Consider the following 20,718-nt stretch of genomic DNA (forward strand, 5'->3'; position numbering starts at 1 on the left):
TATACAGCAGTTCCAGCGGATACGGATAATGCAGCGGCAACAACAACAACAACAGGAACAACAACAGGAACAACAACAACAACAACAACAACAACAACAAGAACAACGTGAGCAAGAAGAAGAAGAAGGAGTTGACGAAGTCGACGGACAACAGTGGATAAATTTTATTTCATTTTTTCATATTTTTATGTAAATTTGAAGAAAAAAATTTTTTTTTCTTTTTCGTAACAGTTCATCGAAAGAAAAAAGATCTTCCCACGGCATGATAACGGCAATGTCGTTCGACGGCCACAGCATTTTGTCGTTGTTGGTGGTGTTGCATTTCAGAATGATGAAAGAGAAGTTGAAAAATGGCAAAATTACCCGCCCATTATTTTACCAATATCCAACGGAAAGACCGTCGGACGAGGATGAAGAGCCGCCAATTGGTGACGGGGTCTATTTTATTGAACGGATTCTGGACCGCGCCTATTTTATCAATCAGAGTTGTCGGGACGAAATTCACCGCATTTGTGAGCAAATTGCCAAACAAGCTGCGGAAATATTGCAAGCATCCGCTCCTCCTGAAGATAGGTGAGCAAATTTTCCAAAAAAAAGCAAGAAGTTTATTTTGTGCATTTGTTTCATATTGTATTTTTTTTCTGGAATGCTTATGAATTGGAAACACAATGCCTGGTTTATGATTTTAATTTTTCGTTTTGCAGAAAGCAGTTGGAAGCCAAACGCAAACAAGAAATACTCGCGAAATTTCAAGAAAAGCAAGGAAATATAATGAAGGATTTGATGATGAAGCATGCGGAATTGATGGAAGACGATGTCGACCAAAAGGACAAGGAAGAAAAACCTTACACGTGCCTTGTTTGCAATCAGCACTGTGAACCTTCCGTGCAGGATCCAATCTGTTTACTTTTGCACATGCAAGCTACAAACGGTTAGTATGCATGAATACTGCTATTTTATACTGTTATTTTATTATTATCATTATTGTTGTTTAATTTTTTTTCAGTGATGAGCAAGCAAGTACTGTCGTCTGAAGTAAAATCTAGAACCGACATGGCTCACATTTCGGCTAGTCGTGGTGAATTGACTCTCCAGTTCCGTGAAAAGATTGCCGAAAAAATTAGACTCGTAAAGCTTTAGAAAAATTATAATTATACCAATGATGATGCAACAGTTGTTGTATCTTTATTCTCTTGTTTTAAGAAATCAACTGTGAATGTTTTCAACAACGATTTGGAGCGAGGCGTATTTATTCAAAGCTGTGGTCACTGCATGCACGAGAATTGTCATGCTAAATACCTCGATGCATTGAAAGTTTGTTAACGGATTTTATTAATTTTTTAAAATTTATTGCAGAAATTATATGCAATTGCAGAGTGACCCAAATAATGTGAACAGTTCTTCGTTGCATTTGAATGATAACGAGATATTGTGCCCTCTTTGTCGACGTGTATGCAATGCAATAGCGCCGATTGTTGAATTTTCATCAAAGGAATTGTGCAGAAAAGAGAGGAGCTTTGAGGAGAGCGTGGCAGACATTGAAATGTTGTTAAGCACACGTGCGGTGTGTTTTTTTTTAAATACTTTTTTTCTCATTGAATTTTTAAACGTAATATTTTGTTATTATCAGTACTGTGAAGAGAGTGGAGTGGGGTGGGAGAAAAGAGTAATAATGAAAAATTTCATTTGTATTCATATTTTTAGAGTCCACCTTGTGGGTTGAGTACTTGTGAAAAGTTCATGGGTGAACTTTGCAAAAGAGGTAGTATACCGCAAGAATATGTGATAATCTTACCGGGGCGAGAATTCCGAAATTTCGTCCTCATCGCTGCGAGGTATGTAAATGTTGGACAACTTTTTTTTGAAACATTTATTTATTATAATATTATTGTTTAGAATTACTACCGAATTGAACTCGACATTGCGTCGCTCGCCGAACGCAATTTTTCCTCATTGCAATGGTAATTTAATTTTAATGAACTATTATTAAACGTTTCTTTTTCATCGTATTCTCGGGTGTGTGTATTTCAACTTTGCCTGCTTTGCCATTCCAAACGGCTGCTGTGAAATGACAAAGCTTTTTAAATAATTGGATTAGATTTGATGTGTATTATTTAAAAGAAATTCTTTTTTCTTGAAAATTTTCAGGACAGTTTTGTGCTATTTATTTACTTATTTGTTTGTTTTTTAGAAATTATAATGCGTGTTTTGGCGTTAGTGTCATGGTATATGGCGAAGGGCCATTTGCAGGAATACGCCTTACAATGGTGGCAATTAAGCGGCTGTAGTGCGATGAGTTCTTTTCACGAAATGCTTGGAAAACGAAAGATGCCGATTTTGCTTCAAGATGCTTATGTTTTGCTCATGCGCTATGTGCTTTATATGTTTCCAAGGACAGAAGCGATGAAAAGTAAAATCTTTGTTGTTATTATTATCAGTATTTTCATTGAATGTATTTTTTGTCGCAGGTTGCTTTCACGCTATATGCAGAGTGGTGTGGAATCTGTTAATAACTCAAATATTGTTGAGCGAACTGCTGGCTGCCCCAGATGAAGAGTACCAGTCATTTCCTGAAGTGAAGAGCGGGATACGCATGATGGTTGTTATTAAATTTCTGTTTTTTTCCATTTATTCATTTAAACTGTCATGAAAGCGTGTATAATTAATTAGTTTTTAATTTTTATTTTTACAAACTGTGTAAAAAATTTTTCTGAAATATGCGAAAAGAATAACAATGTGGAAATTGATGTTAACTTTTTTATTCCTTTGAAGAAATTCTCTCCTACGTGCAACAATATTCGTGGTTTGCTGAGCTGTTTGGTTAGTCGAATTGGCGAGTTGAGGAATTTGCCAATGAGCAACTCAATCTACAAGGTCGGTATTGTTTATTGAATATTATGTGTTGCTTGTTAAAAATGATTATATAATATAATTTTATTATGACCATTTGATGTTTAATGTTAATAATGTTGTACTTGGATCAGAATGTCAACGGCAGCGTTCGACTGGACGACATGGATGCTGTGGTGAAATTGGTTCAGGCGAAAGCATTGCCATATCTGCGTTACGCGGCTTTTCTGATGTGCACCGTTTGCAAGCTGCCGTTGCCGGACAATGACCAATTTGAAGATTTTTACTTTTTGAAACGATTTTGTCTTAATTTGTCCGAAGCTGACCAAGAGATGGTCATTTTTTGGCAATCCACTTTCGTGGCCGAGACGTTGTACCGTCAGCTAGAACACCTCATTAATTACTTCAAATGTAACAATATCGGTGGCGAACTGGTCAGTAGTAGTAGTTGTTGTTGTGTTGTGTTGTGCTGTGTTTATTTGCATATTTTGTAATTTGAAAATTCGAATATCTATTGCTGTTCGTGTTGCAGATAGTGATGAATGTTCCGAGGGTGTGGTTGCTGCCGAAGCTGATCGATTTGCCAGATTCTTACCAGATATTGTTCGAAAAGTATCATTTCTCTGTATGTGACTTGTGCCAAACCCATTCTGAGGACAGTTTGTTGTGTTTGCTTTGCAATGAATTTTTGTGCTTTCGCAATTCGTGCTGCCGACGCATCCGCGACCTCAGCGAAGCAGAAGTGCACAGTTTTAAATGCAACGCTGGCACGGGGGTATTTTTGAACATTGAAGAATCGTCGGTAATTGTTACCCGTTACAAGCGCTATGCCGAATGGGGTTTTCTTTATTTGGACAGTCACGGCGAAGAGGACCGAGGCTTGAAGTATATTTTCAAATTTGCTGTCATTATTATAATTTGATTAATAATGATGATGATGATGATTTTGTTTTGTCTCATCAGACGTGGTAAACCGTTGAAACTCTGCCGGGATCGTTTGGCTCTTTTGCAAGAGCAATGGCTGACGCACGGCTTTGACTACTTCATCAAGCAATGGTTTTGGATAACTCGTAATCCGAACGTTTACACTGTGCAACAATACCGTAATATTGAATGAAGTATTTGTTTAATTTTTTTCTATTCACACACACCCACATGTATGATATTCACTGATGGGCTTTTACTTTAGATGATGTTGGCATATTGGTTATTCATTTGCTGTTTTATAAATCATCTGCTATGAAGAAGACGAAAAATAATAATTCTATTTCATCATAGAACGCATTTCTTATTCCATTCATATGCTTCTTTTTTATCTTCGTCTTTCTTTCTTCTTTTTCGGTGGAGGTATAATATATATATATATATTTATTTATTTATTTAGGCTGTTGTTATGTGTAGCGATGATGTTTTGTTTTTTATCATTTAAATTGCTATGCTTTTTTTAGTTACTCAACATGAAAAAAAGTGGTGTTTTTTTCATGTTTAGCGTAAATAAAATTTGCTTTTTTTACTTATCTTATTCAGCTAACGTTGAAATATATACATATACAAGTATGAACAAACGTTTATTTGTGCATCAAGCAAAGTAAAATTAAATATATAAATATTTATTACTAATATTTAAATGTAAATGCTCTTTTATGAAAAATCAAATATATATATGTAATAAATTCATGAAGAGAGAGATGCATGTTGTTAAAATTTTTCATAGAGCAAATATGATGTCAATTCATCAGTTGAATAAATAAATAGAGGTTAGTTGAAATGAAAAGAAAAGAAAAATAGTGAAATGTTGATCGGAAAACATCAGAATGCTGCCACCTTTGTATATGGTTTCTGCCGCATTCGTCATACAATCAACCGATGCATATTGGTGCACTGTTTTGTTCAGCAGGACAGAGAAGCTTCAATTGCTGCGAAAATTTTTTCCAACTTTTCCTTTGTATTAACGTAACCATCGCCGTTCTTAAAAACCAAAATGCTCACTTGTGAATTAATTGTTCACCAAAAATGGAATAAAGAACAGAAAAAAAAAGAATGCACTTTTTTCGAATGAACAAGTTTGCCGTTGACGGTAACTTCCATGAAGCCGGTAACTTGAGGAGTACCTTCGAGAGTCTAGATTGGAAAAGAGAAAACAAATCGTGACATCGAAACAAACATTGCAAAGTTCCATTCATTCACTCACGATGGATACGTTTTGAGGAAATTTATTTAAGATGTCTTTTTTCAACTTCTCTGCCTGCAATCAACAGCTCAAATTAAGCGACAATAGCAAAAAAAAATATTACACACCTTTCCCTTGTAGCCTCACGCTCCGCTGAAAAAGTTATTGCATTATCAAAGTCGAAAAACAAATCAACTTGAGCAAAGTTCTACGTTTTACCAGTACAAAATGTGAACATCAACTGCCATTTTCTGGGTAAAATGTACGTTGGAATATTTGAAAAATTTGCTAAAAATTTAAAAACAATCATGTGAAAACAATAATTTCAAAATGATCAAATGAAAATGTTTTCTAAAAAAATTAAATAATGAAAAATATTAAAGTGTACAGAAAAGAATATATTTCGTTGGAGGAAAGGGTTTGTGGAAAAATTTCCAGCTTTTCAACACATTCTACAAAAATATTCAATTGACTGAACAAAAGAGTCGTTCTGATAAAATCAAGAATAATAAATTAAAACATTTAATATGCACTCAGTCAATCAGTCAGATTTGTCAACAACAACAACAAGCAACGACTTGATATGAGCAGAAAGTACCAATGACCGTATCACTGAAAAAAAATTCATGTAATGTTATCCAATAATTAACAAATAATTAAATATTTATAAATTAAATGATGTATATTTAAAAAATATTTAAAAAATATTATTCAAAATATTAAATGTACAGAATATAAAAGAAAAATATAAAAAATGTTAAACAAAATATGAAACAAAATATAAAAATAACAAAAAATAACTATTCAAATTTTGAAATAAATAATAAGTTTTTTTGAATTTATTTCTGCTAAAATTATGTTGTGAACAGAGGTACAGTAAATTAGTAATTGATTATCCTCAAGACGGTGGCTTACTGTATATTGAGGAAGTGGATGAGTTGGCAAGGAAATGTGCCAGATCTGAGTGTTTGTTCCAGGGAGATTAGCGTTGTGTTTTGTGTTTGTCTTCATCTACTGTGTTGCGTCTTATCATTGCACGTTTGTATTTGTTCTTCAGCTTTCACTTTCGTTCAATAAAGTTTGTTTCTACTGATTTGTCCCGCTTTGTGTCACGTTCAGAAACGAACGTGTGTCAGATTGCGGTTAGGTGAGCATTGTTGATTTGACCTACCGCCGAATAAAAATTACAGTTCGATTAGCTCGCAAGCGACAACAGTTTTGTCGCTAACAATTATATTTCATTTATAATTTTCAGTTATATTTTTAAGTAATAATTGTGGAAATGAAGCAAATATTTAAGTTTTCAAATTTATCATTTTTTCCACATTGAAGCAAAGTTTTCTTTTTATCAAAGAATAATGCACAGTCGTTAGAAGTTGTATTTTACAAAGTTATTCTTGTAGAACAATCGCATCTTTTTATCTTTCGAATATCAATTGCCTCTCGTGAAAGAAAATGGACTTTGACTCGTATGATTTCACTACAATTGATGAATTTTTTTCATCGGTATGTTTAATTTTTTTTTAATTTATCAAGTTGAATGTGAATTTTTTCACTTGATAAATTGTTTCATTTTTATTATTGCCAATGGTAAATTGTTCTTTTTTCTTAAATTTATTCACTTTGTAGATTCGACAATGGGGTGCGGAAGGTACTTGGGAATACGCATCGTTGATGAAAGTAATTTCATCTTTTTTTATCTTTTTATCTTTTGAAAAAAAAATAACATAACAAAATCTTTTGCCCAATTTAGCATCACTTAACGTTGAAATATCCGTACAAATTTTTGTACAATTTGGACCCAAACTCGTTGTCTGGACAGGCGGAAAAGTTCTTCTTGAGTCCGTTCGACGAGATATTCGACATGCATTTGAAGTGCGTTCAATTTTGTCGCGCTGATCCGATCGCAGCAGGGTTGCATGTTGTTCACAGCTTGTTTCTTTTTTCAGGGTTTTACTGCTCTTCTGGCAGAAAAAATATCTCTGCGCTTATTACCATCAGAAGGAATTGGTCGAGTGAGTGTTGCTTTTTGTTTTTTTTTCAGTTTTCAATAATCAGTCCTCATCTGTTGTGTAACAGAATTGTCAACCAGTATGTCTTGCAAGCGATGAAGGATCAAAATTGGTTTCTGCCCATGTGTTTCCAGTTTTGTAAAAATTTGCGCTTTTTAGCTGTATACGTGAGTATTATATATTTATTTGCGTGCGAAAGTGATGTAAAAAAATCCATTTAGGCGGATTTAAGACAAAACAATGCTCGTGTCCCGAGGAGTTCAGTGACCCCAATGCAATCGGAGAATTTTCATAGTGAAGATGCAGCTCGAGTAATTATGGAATGCTATCGTTCTTGTTCGAGTGATCTGTAAGTTTTGTTTTTTATTTATGCTGTTTTATTTACTTGTTGGTTGTTAATTTTTTAGGCGAAATACCAGTGAAACGTCGAAGAGTTTGGGATTGTTGAATTTCACCAACTGCTTGTTCGCTATCCACATTCGGGTTTGCAGTGATTTGTTTTGTTGAATTATTTATTTGTCAAATATTTGAAATTATTCAGACAAATCGTATGAATCTGTTGAAACCACTGATCCGTGCAATTGATCACTGCGGTTCTTTGTTCGATCAGTTTTCTTTGTTCGATCAAATTGTTTACAAGTACTACACCGGCCAACGAGCACTTATAGAATGGAACCTGGAAGAAGGTAAACTGTATACTATACTGTAATAAATAACTGGTGAAATTAATCGACTTCTCATTTGAAACAGCCGATAGGTGTTTAAGTTTTGCATTCGAACAGTGTCCACAGCATTGCGTCGCTGCCCGTCGTATGATTTTGACCTACCTCATACCGACGAAGATGTTTCTGGGCTACATGCCGAGCAAGAAGCTACTCGAATATTACGATTTCCAGCCTTACATAGAACTGTCCGAAGCAGTGAAGTAATAAATTGTTTGTTTTTGTGTTTTCAAATAAAATTTTTTGAATTTTATCCAGAGAAGGCAACTTGTACAAGTTGAGGAAGACGATTGAATTGCAGTTGAAATTTTTTGCCAAAAAAGGAATTGTCTGCTGCATAATGAAGCTCGATTCGCTTTGTCACCGCATTATTGTGAAGAGAGTGTATGTAAATGATGAAATTTGAACAATTTTTCTTGTTATTGATATTGTTGCTGATTTTCAGAGCGGCAATTTTGAATACTCACAAAATTCCAATGGATTACATCAGACGTGCATTTTTGTTCAGCAACAAAAACATCGACGGTATCCGAACACCAGTGGCCGGTGACGAATGGGATACTCTGGATTTGGACGAAATTGAATGCTATTTGACCAATTTGATTTACGATGTGAGTGGGCAAAATGGAAGAGAAAATGAATCTGTTTTTATGGGATATTTATTTCATTTTTGTCTTTAGGGAAAAGTGAAAGGCTACATTGCGCACGTGCATCAGAGATTGGTGATCAGTCGCGATCAACCTTTCCCTCCTTTGACGGAGGCAACTTGGCAAAATAAGATGCTCAGCACCGCGTTTGCTGTGGAAATGGAAGAATCGCAGGCGTTGAACGAAGAACGACTCATGCAAATGTGCAGTCGACAAATGTTGATCGGTGATGATGCTGAAGACGAAGAAGAAGAAGATGAAGAAGATGATGATGAAGCTTGAAATTGGCAACGACGAAATTAAAAATTCAATTACAGTTTTAATTAGAAAGAGAGTAATGAAATTTTAATTTAATTTTTTGTCCATTATCGGTGGTGTAATATATTGCAAAATTTTTGCATTTAAATATGAAATTCACGGTCACTTTGACAGTAGCAATTCATCCATTTGGCGTTGTTATGAAATTTTCTTCACTTCAGTGCGTTGAATTGCAATTGTGATGATATTAAAAAGTTCACTTCAATTATTTTCAATTGATATATACACGAAAATGAAAATTTTTTTCATTTGTCATCTTTCCCAAAGGAAATCAATTGAACAACTGTCCGTCATCATGTCGTCAAAGAGTGAATTTATTGTTTTTTTCTTCAATTTCAATCGATCAGTGCAAAATTTCGACTGGTGGTCTTGTTGCAGAGGTCAACGTCCAATGTAGACGACGGAATTTGTTCCTTTTTGTTTTTTGAAAAGTCGTCCGCAGAGGGGTATCTTGTCGTACAGTTGTTTCCGTATGTCCGGATGGTTGTACAAGTAGATGATCGGGATGATGGCGCAGGTCAAGTGGCGTGCGACGATGGCGAAATCCCTGAACCAACGGGCCGTCTGCAGTCGGGCGTAAAGTAGAGTCCAGGGCAGAGCTTGGAAAAGTACCACGAATGCCAGCGTGATCGTCAAGCTCTTGGTCAACGACCGTTCCCGGCTCAGACGCATGGTGAGCAGTTCCGACGTCGGCCAGTGTCGCCGTTGGCGACGCAAGCAGCAAGTGACCAAGAACACCGCCGTCGTCGAGTAGAGCATCACCAGGTAGGAGAGCAGCAGCATGTGGTAGATCGGCTCGGAGAATATGGACCGGAAATTGCACAGACTGTTCACGAGCTTGTGGCGCTGGGCGAGCGAGTCGGCCAGCGCGACGGACAGCTTGAACAAGCCCAGAGCGGCGATGGCGGCGAGGGCGCGGCGCACGGCGGTCTGGGTCGGCTTGGGCGACCGGCCGTGGACGCCGCACAACGACGCCATCCTCTCGATGCTCATCGCCAGCATCACGTAGGCGGTCCAGTCGTGGCCGACGATCAGCAGCACCACGTGCGGCGACCGCAGGTAGCACTGGGCGACGCTGACCAGCGAACCGGCGCCGTTCCCACTCTCATTTGCATAAATCGAATGCAACTGGCGAAATTCGGAAGACCAATTCGCCACGCTGGAGACCAAATTGCCGGCGCCGAGCACTGCAAGCATCGACTTTGGTCAACAACCGTGCGTTCCCAGGCGTGTGAAAAATTATTGTCAAATTTAATAATTCCCTTTTAATGGTCATCTGTTAATAATTTTCACTCCGTTATTAATTATTATTACCAATTAGCTTTCAATTTATTAGTCTCACTATTGTTCTACTACTACTTCTTCTTCTTCTATACAACTCACGCATCTATTTACTTGCGTTGGAAAGTTGCCTGTCTTGCCTCAAGTCTTGTAGAGAGAGGAGAAAACAAACTGAATTAACATTTTTATCGATCATATCATTTCACATCAAGTCAAAATCTATTATTCTGTTACCTTAAAATGACATATTTTTTTATAGTTAAAACAATTTAAAGTTAATTTTTTTTGTATTTTGATAATTATCATTTCGATATTTGCAGCATGCTTGCACACCGGTGAATGAATAATATTATGAATGCTGGACAGGAAAAAAGTGTGAAAAAATTATTAATATTCATTACCGGCAATGAGGAGCACGTTCACTTGTTTCACTTTCAGTGTTGAAATTAAGTAAATGAGCAGTGAATTTAGCACCAACGACGTCAAGCCGCACAAGCTGAAACAAATGCCAAGTAGAATATTTTCCAAATTGCAGGCAAAATTATTTTCCCCGGATGCAGAAAAATTTGAGCAGAACATTCAGCTTCTTCTTCTTTTGTTCAACGTAAAATAAAGTTTCAGTGTTTTTTTCAATAAAGTGGAATACAAGAAAATACTTCCTTATGTATATTTGTATATATATATATATGTATATTTATGCGCAACATGCGCATGCTTTGATGAAATCAATAACTTTCCCATGGGAATGAATTGGCGTTAAAATGATGTTCATCCAATGAAAACATATTCTAATTTGTAGTCGCCAATCGTTTCTTTTAATTTGCTGATTGAATACTATATTGATGTTGTCATTGAAGAAAGAAAAAGGCAACTGCGTCAGGTAACCGAGGGAGAATGAGCGCTTGCAATTCCAAAATGCATTTTTCATGAAACGTTTATAATCATTAATATGGTTTATAGGAATATTTTATCACAAATGTCAAAAGTATTAATGATATTTTAATCTACGTATTTGCATGCATGCACACTGCTATATACAAACACACATATATGGTGTTGTGTTCAACATGATAGAAACTAATGATCAAAGACTGCTTTTCAGACAAGCTGTTCGACAAATCAAAGAAATTCAATTCCATTCTTTTCATTCATATATTTATAAATTTGCCGTTCTTACCACTGCTATTAAAGAATTGAAATATTAAATTTTATAAAAAAGAAATTATTCATTTTACACGAAAAAATTGAAAATTATTTCACATTACAATCACAGCAAATATTTGATGAACTTGCTTGTCAAGAAAAAAAATCAACTTCACGTATTCAAACAGGTCTGACTCAACTGCAATCACCTCCTTTTCGTCAAACCAGCGAAAAGACGACAGCACATTTTTCATTCAACAGCTCACAATAAGCTGGATGGATGTCAGTTTGAAAAAAATTCCAAACAAAAGTGCGTATCATTCATTGAAATACAAATCAAAAAATAAAGTTGAAATATTCATTTACTATTTAATTATTATTGATTTTAATTAAAAAAAATAATTCAGCTTAAAAATTAAAGTTGAGTGAATTTTTTGAAGTGATGATATGATGAATGAAATTGTACTTGAATTTCTTTTTAAAAAAATTTCTCTGTAAAATTGAATTTGGAAATATTTTCAATCCATTTCGACAAACACTTTTTCAAATAATCCACATTTGATTTCGAAATGATGTGTATATTTTTTTGAAAAATAATATGCTTTTATAATAATTTTTTGGACATTTAAAATTGTTTCAAGTTTGTTTGTTTCAAATATGAAAAGCATGCTGATTGGAGTGTTTTTGTTAGTTTTGACGAGGGGGAAATATTAAAATTTTTTTCTCTATTTAATCATTTGTGAACGCTACTAGGCAGTGTGTGCAGTGAGCGGATGTTGAGCAAAAATGCGCACGACGCAATTTCACCGGCCGAATGGAATGTTCTCCATGTTCGAGAAAAAAAAACGATCCATCCGATCTGTCAAGTCGTAAATGGTCGATTGAAGCCGGTGATATTGTTTGTTGTTGTGCTTTTTGCTTGTTGTTGTTGTTGTTGAAAAAGAAAAATTTTCTACTATTCGATCCAATTAGCATGAGAGAATTGTTTGCTTGTTTATCTTTAATTAACAGTGTTGATTCGTTGTGTACTGCCTAGCAGAGGTACTGTAATTGTTTGATTTTTCTCTCCAATTCGAAGAAAGAAGAGCAGAAAAAATTTCCTTGACCAAAAGCGAGCTCATTTGTCAAGGTAGTTGGTTGTATTTGATTTTTCGACAGCTTCATTTTGGCATGTTGTTTATTGAAATTGACACGCGGGCGTTGATTGCTATATTTTGCCGCCGGTGGAGAAGTTGGCTTGCACGTTTCCAGTGATCAAAAATTGTCAGTTGAATTTATCGACGCCGACCTAATTGTTCCAATGCGCATCGCCGCTTTACCTTTCACGTTTGACATGTTTTCCTGTTTGTGATTTGAAAACGAGTACTTTGGAAATTGTATATAGCAAGAACGACCGATGTCGATTTAATAATTGTATTTATTTGAAAATTAAAATTTCCATTTTTAAGTGGACGATTTGATTTTTTCTTCTCTCTACCATTGCTGAAGACATTTGAAACGAATAAATCCAAAGAAAAATGTCAACCGTTTACAGTGGTGATGAAACGTTGGATATTTTGCTTGAACGATGGTTGAAATGGGATAAGGTAAATGATGATGAATAATTTTTTTATTCTCACAATTATATTGCTGATGATGATTTTATGATCTGTGTACAATGTAATTTTTGATTCCAACTGTTTCTAGAATGATCTTCAAATTTTCCTCTTCTTCACGTATTTATTCTATGTTTGGCTTTTATATATTGTTATTTTAAGAATCAACAAACCCGAGCTGAAGTTCTCAGAATGATCCAAATGAAAGAATTTGACAAATTGCGTACTTGCATGGTAGGACGACTTGGTTTTGGAACAGCGGGTGAATTTGTTTGTTGATTTGTATTTTTCTTTTCAAATAAATTTCATCTTTTTTTAATCAAATGTCGGTTGATAAATTCACATCTCCGCTGTGATACTTCTTCAATTGTATCAATCAACTAGAGGAGATTTATTATAATTTCAATTTACTTTTGTGGAATAATTTGAAAAATACATTTCAGGCATACGTGGCGAGATGGGAGCTGGATTTCGTCGTTTGAACGATTTAGTTATAATACAAATTGCTCAAGGCTTGTGCTCGTATATGTTGAAAGTGAATAATAATAATAATAAAGTGACAAAACAACTCTCCGTAGTGATCGGTTGTGATGCACGGCACAACAGTCGCAGGTGAATATTTTGTAAAAAAAAAATAATTCATATCGAGCAGTAATAATTGTAGTTTGAAATTGTTCAGTTGAAAATGACAATTTTCAATGATGAATATAATTTTATAGCGTTGAATTTTGTCAATTGTTTTCTTTCAGATTTGCCAACTTGTCGGCAAATGTGTTCAATCGAAAAGGTATTCAAGTGTATTATTTTTCGAATATTGTTCCAACGCCTCTGGTGGTGAGTGTTTGTCGTTTTGGTGCTAATAAAATTATATCACAATTTGTCAATTTTCACGTTTAGTCCTACGCTGTGATGAAGTACAACGCCGATGCTGGTGTTATGGTAACGGCGTCGCACAATCCCAAAAATGACAACGGATATAAAGTGTGAATTTTTTGTTTTAAAAAATTTTCATTTCTAATATATGCAAATAAATGTATGTATTTTTTTAATCGAATCGCAAACTGAAGGTTTATTGGAACAACGCTGCTCAGGTATTCAATTTGTTCAAATTGTATTTTTGTTTTTTTTGCCATTTTTGAAATTTGTCGACTGTCGTAGATCATTTCACCTGTTGATGAGAACATTTTGAAATGCATCGATGAAAATTTGGAACCTTGGCGAGGTTGTTGGGATGCCGACGACGACGATTTGGGCCAACGTTCCAACTGTACGGATATTTTGCAAGAATGTTGGTCCGCCTATTTGGAAGAGGCGATGCGTTTCCGTTCTCCAACTGATCTGAAGTGAGTGAAGAAGGTTTTTTTTTTCACGACATCTTCTTCTTCTTCTTCTTCCTTTTTTTTCCCCAATATGCACAATAATCTTGTGATCGACATTCAGAGATGGTAATTTCAATTGTAACTTGAAGTTCACTTATTCGGCTTTTCACGGTGTTGGCTCCTACTATTGTCCGTATCTTTTGCAAAAATTCGGCGTGCCCCAAGCAAATATCGTCATGGTCGAAGAACAAGCCGAGCCGGACCCGGATTTTCCAACAGTACCATTTCCAAATCCAGAAGAAGGTGCTTCAGTTTTGGTATTGAAATTTTTTCCTTGAGAAAATAAATACATCCATCCAATGGGAAAAAGTTTTTTTATTCGTGTTTTTTTGCCTGTTTTTCAGCAACTTTCAATACAGACCGCCGAACGTAACAATAGTTCTTTGATTTTCGCTACTGATCCAGATGCGGATCGTTTTCAACTGGCTGAACAACAAGCCGAGTAAAAGCATGCAAATTTCTATTCAATCAATTCAAATTGATATCAAATTTTCCAGCAAAAAATGGTACATATTTACTGGCAACGAAATGGGAGCATTGCTCAGTTGGTGGATGTATTACAACAGTACAAATATATACAAATCCGTTTCCAGTGAGACAGACCATTGTTGTTGTTGTTTACTGCTGCTTAATTGTGAAAATATTTTTTAAGAGGAAAATATGTACATAATTAATAGTGTGGTATCGTCGAAATTTGCTCGCACGTTGGCCGACAAAGAAGGAATCAAATATGAAGAAACGCTGACCGGCTTCAAGTGGATGGCCAATCGTGCTTCGGAGTTGAACCAACAAGGCAAGGTGGTTCTTCTAGCTTGGGAAGAGTCGATCGGCTTTATGCCGGGCGTGGCATTGGATAAAGATGGTGTCATGACGGCGGCAATTTTTGCCGACTATGCTTCTCATTTGTACAGCAAAGGGATGAATTTCCTCGACAAGCTGCACCAACTCTATGCCAGGTTATATGTTGCATTTATGCATTTAAAATAATTTTCTCTTTCTCTTGTCAATGTGAAATTTCTGTTTTATTACATTTGCTGCATTCGATGTAGTATAATTGAAACAATTAAATTAGAACAAGTTGTGAATAATAATAATAATAATAATAATAATAATAATAATCCGTGTAAATTAGATTAATTGCACCAATTGATAGAAACAAGCGAATTTTGATTGAAATTTGCAATTTTAATGAAAATCATTTTGACGGAAAAGTCAAATTGTGCACGATTCTGATTTCATTTCATTCATTGATTTTTATCAGTTAAAACTTGTCGGTATAATTAGAAAAATTGACAAAGATAATTTTGATGACAATTTATAAAATTGTCCACAATAAGGTGGGACAAGCAGAATAATTTTTTCCTTTTTTTTGGAAATTATTATTACCAATTTTATTCTTTTTTCTACTTTCAGCTATGGACTTCATTTGAATTTCAATTCTTATTTAATTTGCCCGGATCCAAGTCGGATGAAACAATTGTTCGACGATTTGCGCAATTTTACCGGCAATTCAGATGTAAGCTATATATATATATTTATTTATTTATTTATATTTTTTTTTCTTTTTCTTTGCTATAAGTGAAAATATTCATTACAGTATCCTACCCTTTGTGGAAAGTACAAAATCAAGCATGTGCGTGATCTTTGCATTGGCTATGACAACAGCTTGCCCGGAAACAAGCCAGTACGTGCAGTTGATGGTTTTCTTTTGTCTCTCTCAATTTTTCAAATTTATTATTCATCTCTCGTGGCATTGGCACAATAAACGTGTATATGCTGTATTGTTGTTTTGCAGATATTACCTTGGGGTCCGTCGAATTTCATGATCACATTCTCTTTGGAAAACGGTTGCATATTTACAATTCGAGGCAGTGGTACGGAACCGAAAATCAAATATTACATAGAAATTGTACAAAAGCCAACTGAAAGGTATACATTTCATTTCACTATTCAATTGACTGTGTGTGTGTGTGTGCGCGTGTGATTTATAAACAGAATTATATGAGCAATTAATTAATTTCAGTTTTGAAAGAAAATTTAATTTTACTATTATCTTCTGATGATGGAATGATTTTCATTTGCAAAATCAATTTATTTTTTTTATAGCAATATGGACGACGCAAAACAGCTAATGGAATATCTGAAAAGTGTCATTGTCAGTGATTTCTTTCGACCGCAAAAGTACAATCTCCTGTTGAGAAAATGATGAAATAGAGTTTTTTGCAATATTATTTTTATTTTTCACAATATTAATTTTTTTCTTTGAAAATTTCACCTCTTGTACACGTTGGAATGGAAAGATGGGTAAGAATTATTTTTTAGGTAAAATTGAAATTCAATGAAAACATTTTTACATACATACATTCAATATTGTTCCATTTGAAACATTTGAATGAACAAAATTACAAGTATTTACTTACCGCTTTGTGGAAAAAGTTTTGCATTGCATTTGGCAATTGATAGTCCATTGATTGAGAATGAACAGTGAAAAAACATAGCGTGTCAATCAATAATTTGAATATCGAAGTAGGGAAAGTGTCTCTGGTCAGGAAAGTTTGAGATGTTTTGTCACGTAATGGCTTATACATTCCCCTCGGTCGAGGTACCATTTGGAGATGTTCTGAGCCGCTTCACTCGGTATAATATGGCCCATACTTTGGTCGGCTTGCAGTCGTCCGCAGAGTTGGCAGAATGCCATGTGAAAGCCGTCCGGAAATGATACGGATTCGTAGGTTTCTTTCCATTTGAAATATTTGATGTAGAGGTCGTCGTTTTGATCCAACAGTTTCAAATAGTCGGCCAACTGGGCCGGGCTGTCGAAATCGTCGACCGCGATGAACGAATCCGGCGGGATGTGAGTTTCGTAAATTTTCCGATTGAACACAATCGGAACCATATACCGATCCATGCGGTTGAATATCTTCTCGGTTACCCAGTCCTTGCAGACGCTATTTTCGAAGGCGATGTAAAATTTGTAACGAGAAGCGATCATCTTTTCGCACTGGCAATCTTTGGGGCAGCTGCTTTCTTTCAGACAGTGTCGGGTTCCACATTTGCCGTAGACGTGGATGTCGATGTGCTTTTGCAGCTCGGCCATGTAAAGCTCGCGCTGACTTGGCGTGCTGCAATAGCTGACCAAACAGGCGGCTAGATCTGTTTTCGACTTGGTGATCATTTTCAAATGGTCGTCGGATAATTTTATCGGAACGTCTCTCTTTTTCAAATAGCCGAACGGTGAAAAAATATCCGAATCTCGACGATACGACATCGTCAACGTGTAATAATTCAAATTGTTCTTCCAGAACACCTTGTCCGAGACGTGGTGGGGACTTTCCATGAGAAAAAATACATAATGCTGATTCGGTTGCCGGTGCCGAGGCGGCATGTTGTGGAAATTTATTGTTCTGTCGTAATGTACCACAGCGGCGCTTTGTTTCACCAACGATCGGTCGTAGTGGATTCGGCAGTTCAGCTGGGGACATTTGGAAAGAAATTCGTCCGTTATGTAAGCGTCCGAATAATTTTCCCACATCAAGATCAACAGCGGCTTCTGCACTGTCGCACCCTGTTCTGAATGGTTGTAATTGTTATTGATGATGTAGTCGGTGAACGTGGGAAAATGGTCCACCATGCGTGTGTGCATCACTTCGAGCAAGCTTAGCAGGTGCCGCTTTTCGGAAGCGTATTCGTAAAACAGGAAAGCTGTGCTGATCAATACGATCAGCAAACATACGGCAACGGCTCTGAATTACAAAGTTTACACTGATGCAAATTTATTGTCCAAATCAAATTTGACTTAAATTAACTTTGCCATACTACCTGTATTTAGTGGAACAGTATGGTGTAAAAAGGGGCGTCATCGGTTTCATTTTTCAAACAGCCGACTGCAAAATATGAATGTAACAAAATGTTCTTTTTTCAAAATCAATTGAAAAATTCAAATGACTTTTAAAATTAAAATTTGCTTGAATTTTATCGCTTCAAATCGAATTAAGAAAGAATGTGAATTGCTTTTTTCATGAAATGCAACCAATCATCACACACACACACAACCTTGTTTCACTAAAGCTCTCATATTATTGTACACATGTACGAATATTTTTTGTGCATTCGTTTAGGTTTATATTTTTATTAATTTCTCTCTTCAACATCTTCTTGAATAGAATTACTGAAAAGCTGAACAAACCGGTGTTCCATGAACCACTTCTCAGTACCCTGTCATATATAAAACACAAATTTCCATATATATGGATGTGTATGTTTGTTTATGTGGCAAAGTTTTAATTTATGAATTGAAAAAAGAGAAACATTTGATTCATTCATAAATTGTTTCAAATAAATGTGCAATTTTATACTTTAAAATTAAACAAAAATTACACATTCACCAAAGCAATTATTACTAGTTGTTTTTGCAATTAAATGTTTTGCAAAACCATTTTATTTGTGTTATTTATTATTCGCATCATTACATATTTAGCATATTGCATTTATAATGCAATTCGATTTGATATGGAAAACATATTCGTTGAATAAGCAGTAAAATCACGCTCATAGATAAGTTTTATAAATATAAAATTAAACAAATCATTATTACCATGTAAGCGGTTAGTCATTAGTCATGGGCTATAAAATGAAAACTACAGCGAAAATTTATAATTGCTGAGGAGGAAGGAAAGCAATTGTCTAATTTAAAGTAAATATGCAATCACGTGTTGCTCTTCATTGTGTTTAAGCTTTGAAAAGCTGACTTTTATAATTCACATTATTATAGAAAAAAGATCAATCAGTTCATTAACAGATGGTCATATATTTTATTTTTGACAGATTACAAAATTATTATCATCATCATTATTATTATGTGACATTTTCGTTTAATTTTTTAAATTATTACATACATTTATTTGACAAAGTATTTATTTATGCGATACTAGTTATGGTGATTGTGAAAATTTAAATTTCAAGTGAAGTAAAATAATGAGATATTTATAATTACTATAAAATTCAACAACCTATAAAAAACTTCATCATCATTCAAATGGCAGTGCAATTTCAACAAATCATATTTTTCAAGATGAAATATCATCTGGATGACAAAAAACAAATATTTATATGCCAAACAATTTGTTTTTTTCTTTATTTTAATAAAATTGTTTAAAAAATGCATTATATATATATAGTAATATTTATTTATCACACATTTTATTTATTTAATTTGGTTAAAGCTAAAATGAATTACTCAAAAGTTTGCATTTTGCATAGCTTTTGCAAGATCTACAGAAAGAAACAGAGAAAATAGAAACTTACCGATAAACGCACACTTGTTATTAGTATTAGTATTATCTGTAGGATTTTGCTTGTTCCTTTAGTTCCAAATTTGCACGAGTAGCAATAATTGCAAATTACTCTTCAGCCCTTACTCTCAAGTATTGTGCAAACAGAGAAATGCATCAAAAGTTATTTGTTTAGTCACAATCATTGTACATTTTTCTCAATATACTTGCTGAAATGTAAAATATTAAATGGACTTTATTGAACAACGTTCAAATTATCCTCATAATAACTGTTGTCTAGATGAGCCTCACTTTGACTTTGTATTGCTAAAAAATAAAAAATCTGATGTTGGTATAATCAATCTATTGATTTGTCATATGCATGATAATTGTAATTAAAAAAAAACTATGTGCTCAAATAAGTGACGTCAGTTGTGCAAATATGTATCTTTGGTGCGCTGCTATAAGTTGCAAGTAAAATATCATCGATGACGTAAAAAGTAAACAGTTGTTTAAGAAATAACAGTTTATTGCTGAAATGAGTCGTTTCACTGAAAAATTTTGGAACATTTTTAATTTTAATGTAATTTCAAAATTCACTAATAGCTGAATTTTATTGTTATTTTTGTTGATATTTCAAATAAAAACATGAACTGCTTTATCTTTCTTATCATGTCTGCCAATAATTAATATCTACACAATATGAATTATCTTGTTTTATTTTTTTCACAAATTTATCACGATAACGTTATCTTAAACGCGACATCTACTTCATCTTAAATTTAATATTATTAGAAAATATGATTGAAAATTTTGGAATGAAGTTTTCACTGTTAATGCTTGGCAATAACTGTGACGATGACTAAAGGGCACACAGTCATAAATGCATATCATTATTTACATTATTTTTACATTTACACAACATATTTAAAACATCATTTTTTTCAACTTATTACAGTAACCATACTATGCATTTCGTGATGTTTAATTAAATGGACTGTTTTAATTTTACTTTATTGGGCTGTGTTGAAGATTGTCATTGCTATGACGCTATTTGTTTTATTAAAATATCATACCATACAATACTAAGAATATGCAGATATCAGTGAGGAAAATCAGCGGGATACAAATGGGTGAATAAACTGTGGTATTAAAGTTTAAGAGAACATGTCGCCCGCATTCTGCTTGAAGAGGATTAAACCGACTAAACGAATGCTTTATTGATAAATACAACATGCAGTATTAAAATGTAACACATTTGTAGGCACGTGATCATGTATTACTCTATCAGGTGATCAGAAACTGCAAAACCCTTCGGTCTGCTTTTATAC

General features: G+C 34.5%; 5 protein-coding genes across 5 annotated transcripts; 3 read left to right on the top strand and 2 right to left on the bottom strand.

The window, feature by feature from the left end:
• The first annotated feature begins 262 nt into the window (after positions 1-262).
• On the top strand, positions 263-3,772 carry Tsp_07192 (conserved hypothetical protein). Its single transcript, XM_003381455.1, has 9 exons — positions 263-573; positions 705-931; positions 1,007-1,128; positions 1,376-1,564; positions 1,705-1,839; positions 2,149-2,410; positions 2,469-2,575; positions 2,985-3,284; positions 3,383-3,772. The coding sequence occupies exons 1-9, from the start codon at positions 263-265 to the stop codon at positions 3,770-3,772; spliced, it is 2,043 nt and encodes a 680-aa protein (XP_003381503.1).
• A 2,885-nt stretch (positions 3,773-6,657) lies between these two features.
• Tsp_07191 (putative PCI domain protein) lies at positions 6,658-11,071 on the top strand. The gene is made up of 14 exons (XM_003381456.1): positions 6,658-6,700; positions 6,774-6,895; positions 6,970-7,035; positions 7,065-7,199; positions 7,254-7,381; positions 7,440-7,515; positions 7,574-7,718; positions 7,783-7,957; positions 8,013-8,138; positions 8,200-8,365; positions 8,435-8,627; positions 9,312-9,934; positions 10,800-10,880; positions 10,961-11,071. Exons 1-14 carry the CDS (start codon positions 6,658-6,660, stop codon positions 11,069-11,071), a joined length of 2,190 nt encoding a protein of 729 aa, XP_003381504.1.
• Positions 11,072-12,660: 1,589 nt separating this feature from the next.
• Tsp_07190 (phosphoglucomutase-2) lies at positions 12,661-15,882 on the top strand. The gene is made up of 12 exons (XM_003381457.1): positions 12,661-12,729; positions 12,901-13,000; positions 13,182-13,350; positions 13,488-13,572; positions 13,636-13,719; positions 13,897-14,081; positions 14,179-14,374; positions 14,462-14,559; positions 14,615-14,709; positions 14,770-15,073; positions 15,531-15,633; positions 15,715-15,882. The coding sequence occupies exons 1-12, from the start codon at positions 12,661-12,663 to the stop codon at positions 15,880-15,882; spliced, it is 1,656 nt and encodes a 551-aa protein (XP_003381505.1).
• A 780-nt stretch (positions 15,883-16,662) lies between these two features.
• Tsp_07189 (glyco protein 3-alpha-L-fucosyltransferase A) lies at positions 16,663-17,599 on the bottom strand. The gene is given in 2 exon segments (XM_003381458.1): positions 16,663-17,239; positions 17,259-17,599. 2 exon segments carry the CDS (start codon positions 17,597-17,599, stop codon positions 16,663-16,665), a joined length of 918 nt encoding a protein of 305 aa, XP_003381506.1.
• Positions 17,600-19,793: 2,194 nt separating this feature from the next.
• On the bottom strand, positions 19,794-20,162 carry Tsp_07188 (hypothetical protein). The gene is made up of 2 exons (XM_003381459.1): positions 20,158-20,162; positions 19,794-19,938 (listed from the first exon to the last, which is right to left on the bottom strand). The coding sequence occupies exons 1-2, from the start codon at positions 20,160-20,162 to the stop codon at positions 19,794-19,796; spliced, it is 150 nt and encodes a 49-aa protein (XP_003381507.1).
• Positions 20,163-20,718: the final 556 nt, after the last annotated feature.

The sequence above is a fragment of the Trichinella spiralis genome (assembly GCF_000181795.1).
Source record: "Trichinella spiralis strain ISS 195 chromosome Unknown Scfld1, whole genome shotgun sequence".
Taxonomy (NCBI): Eukaryota; Metazoa; Nematoda; class Enoplea; order Trichinellida; family Trichinellidae; genus Trichinella; species Trichinella spiralis.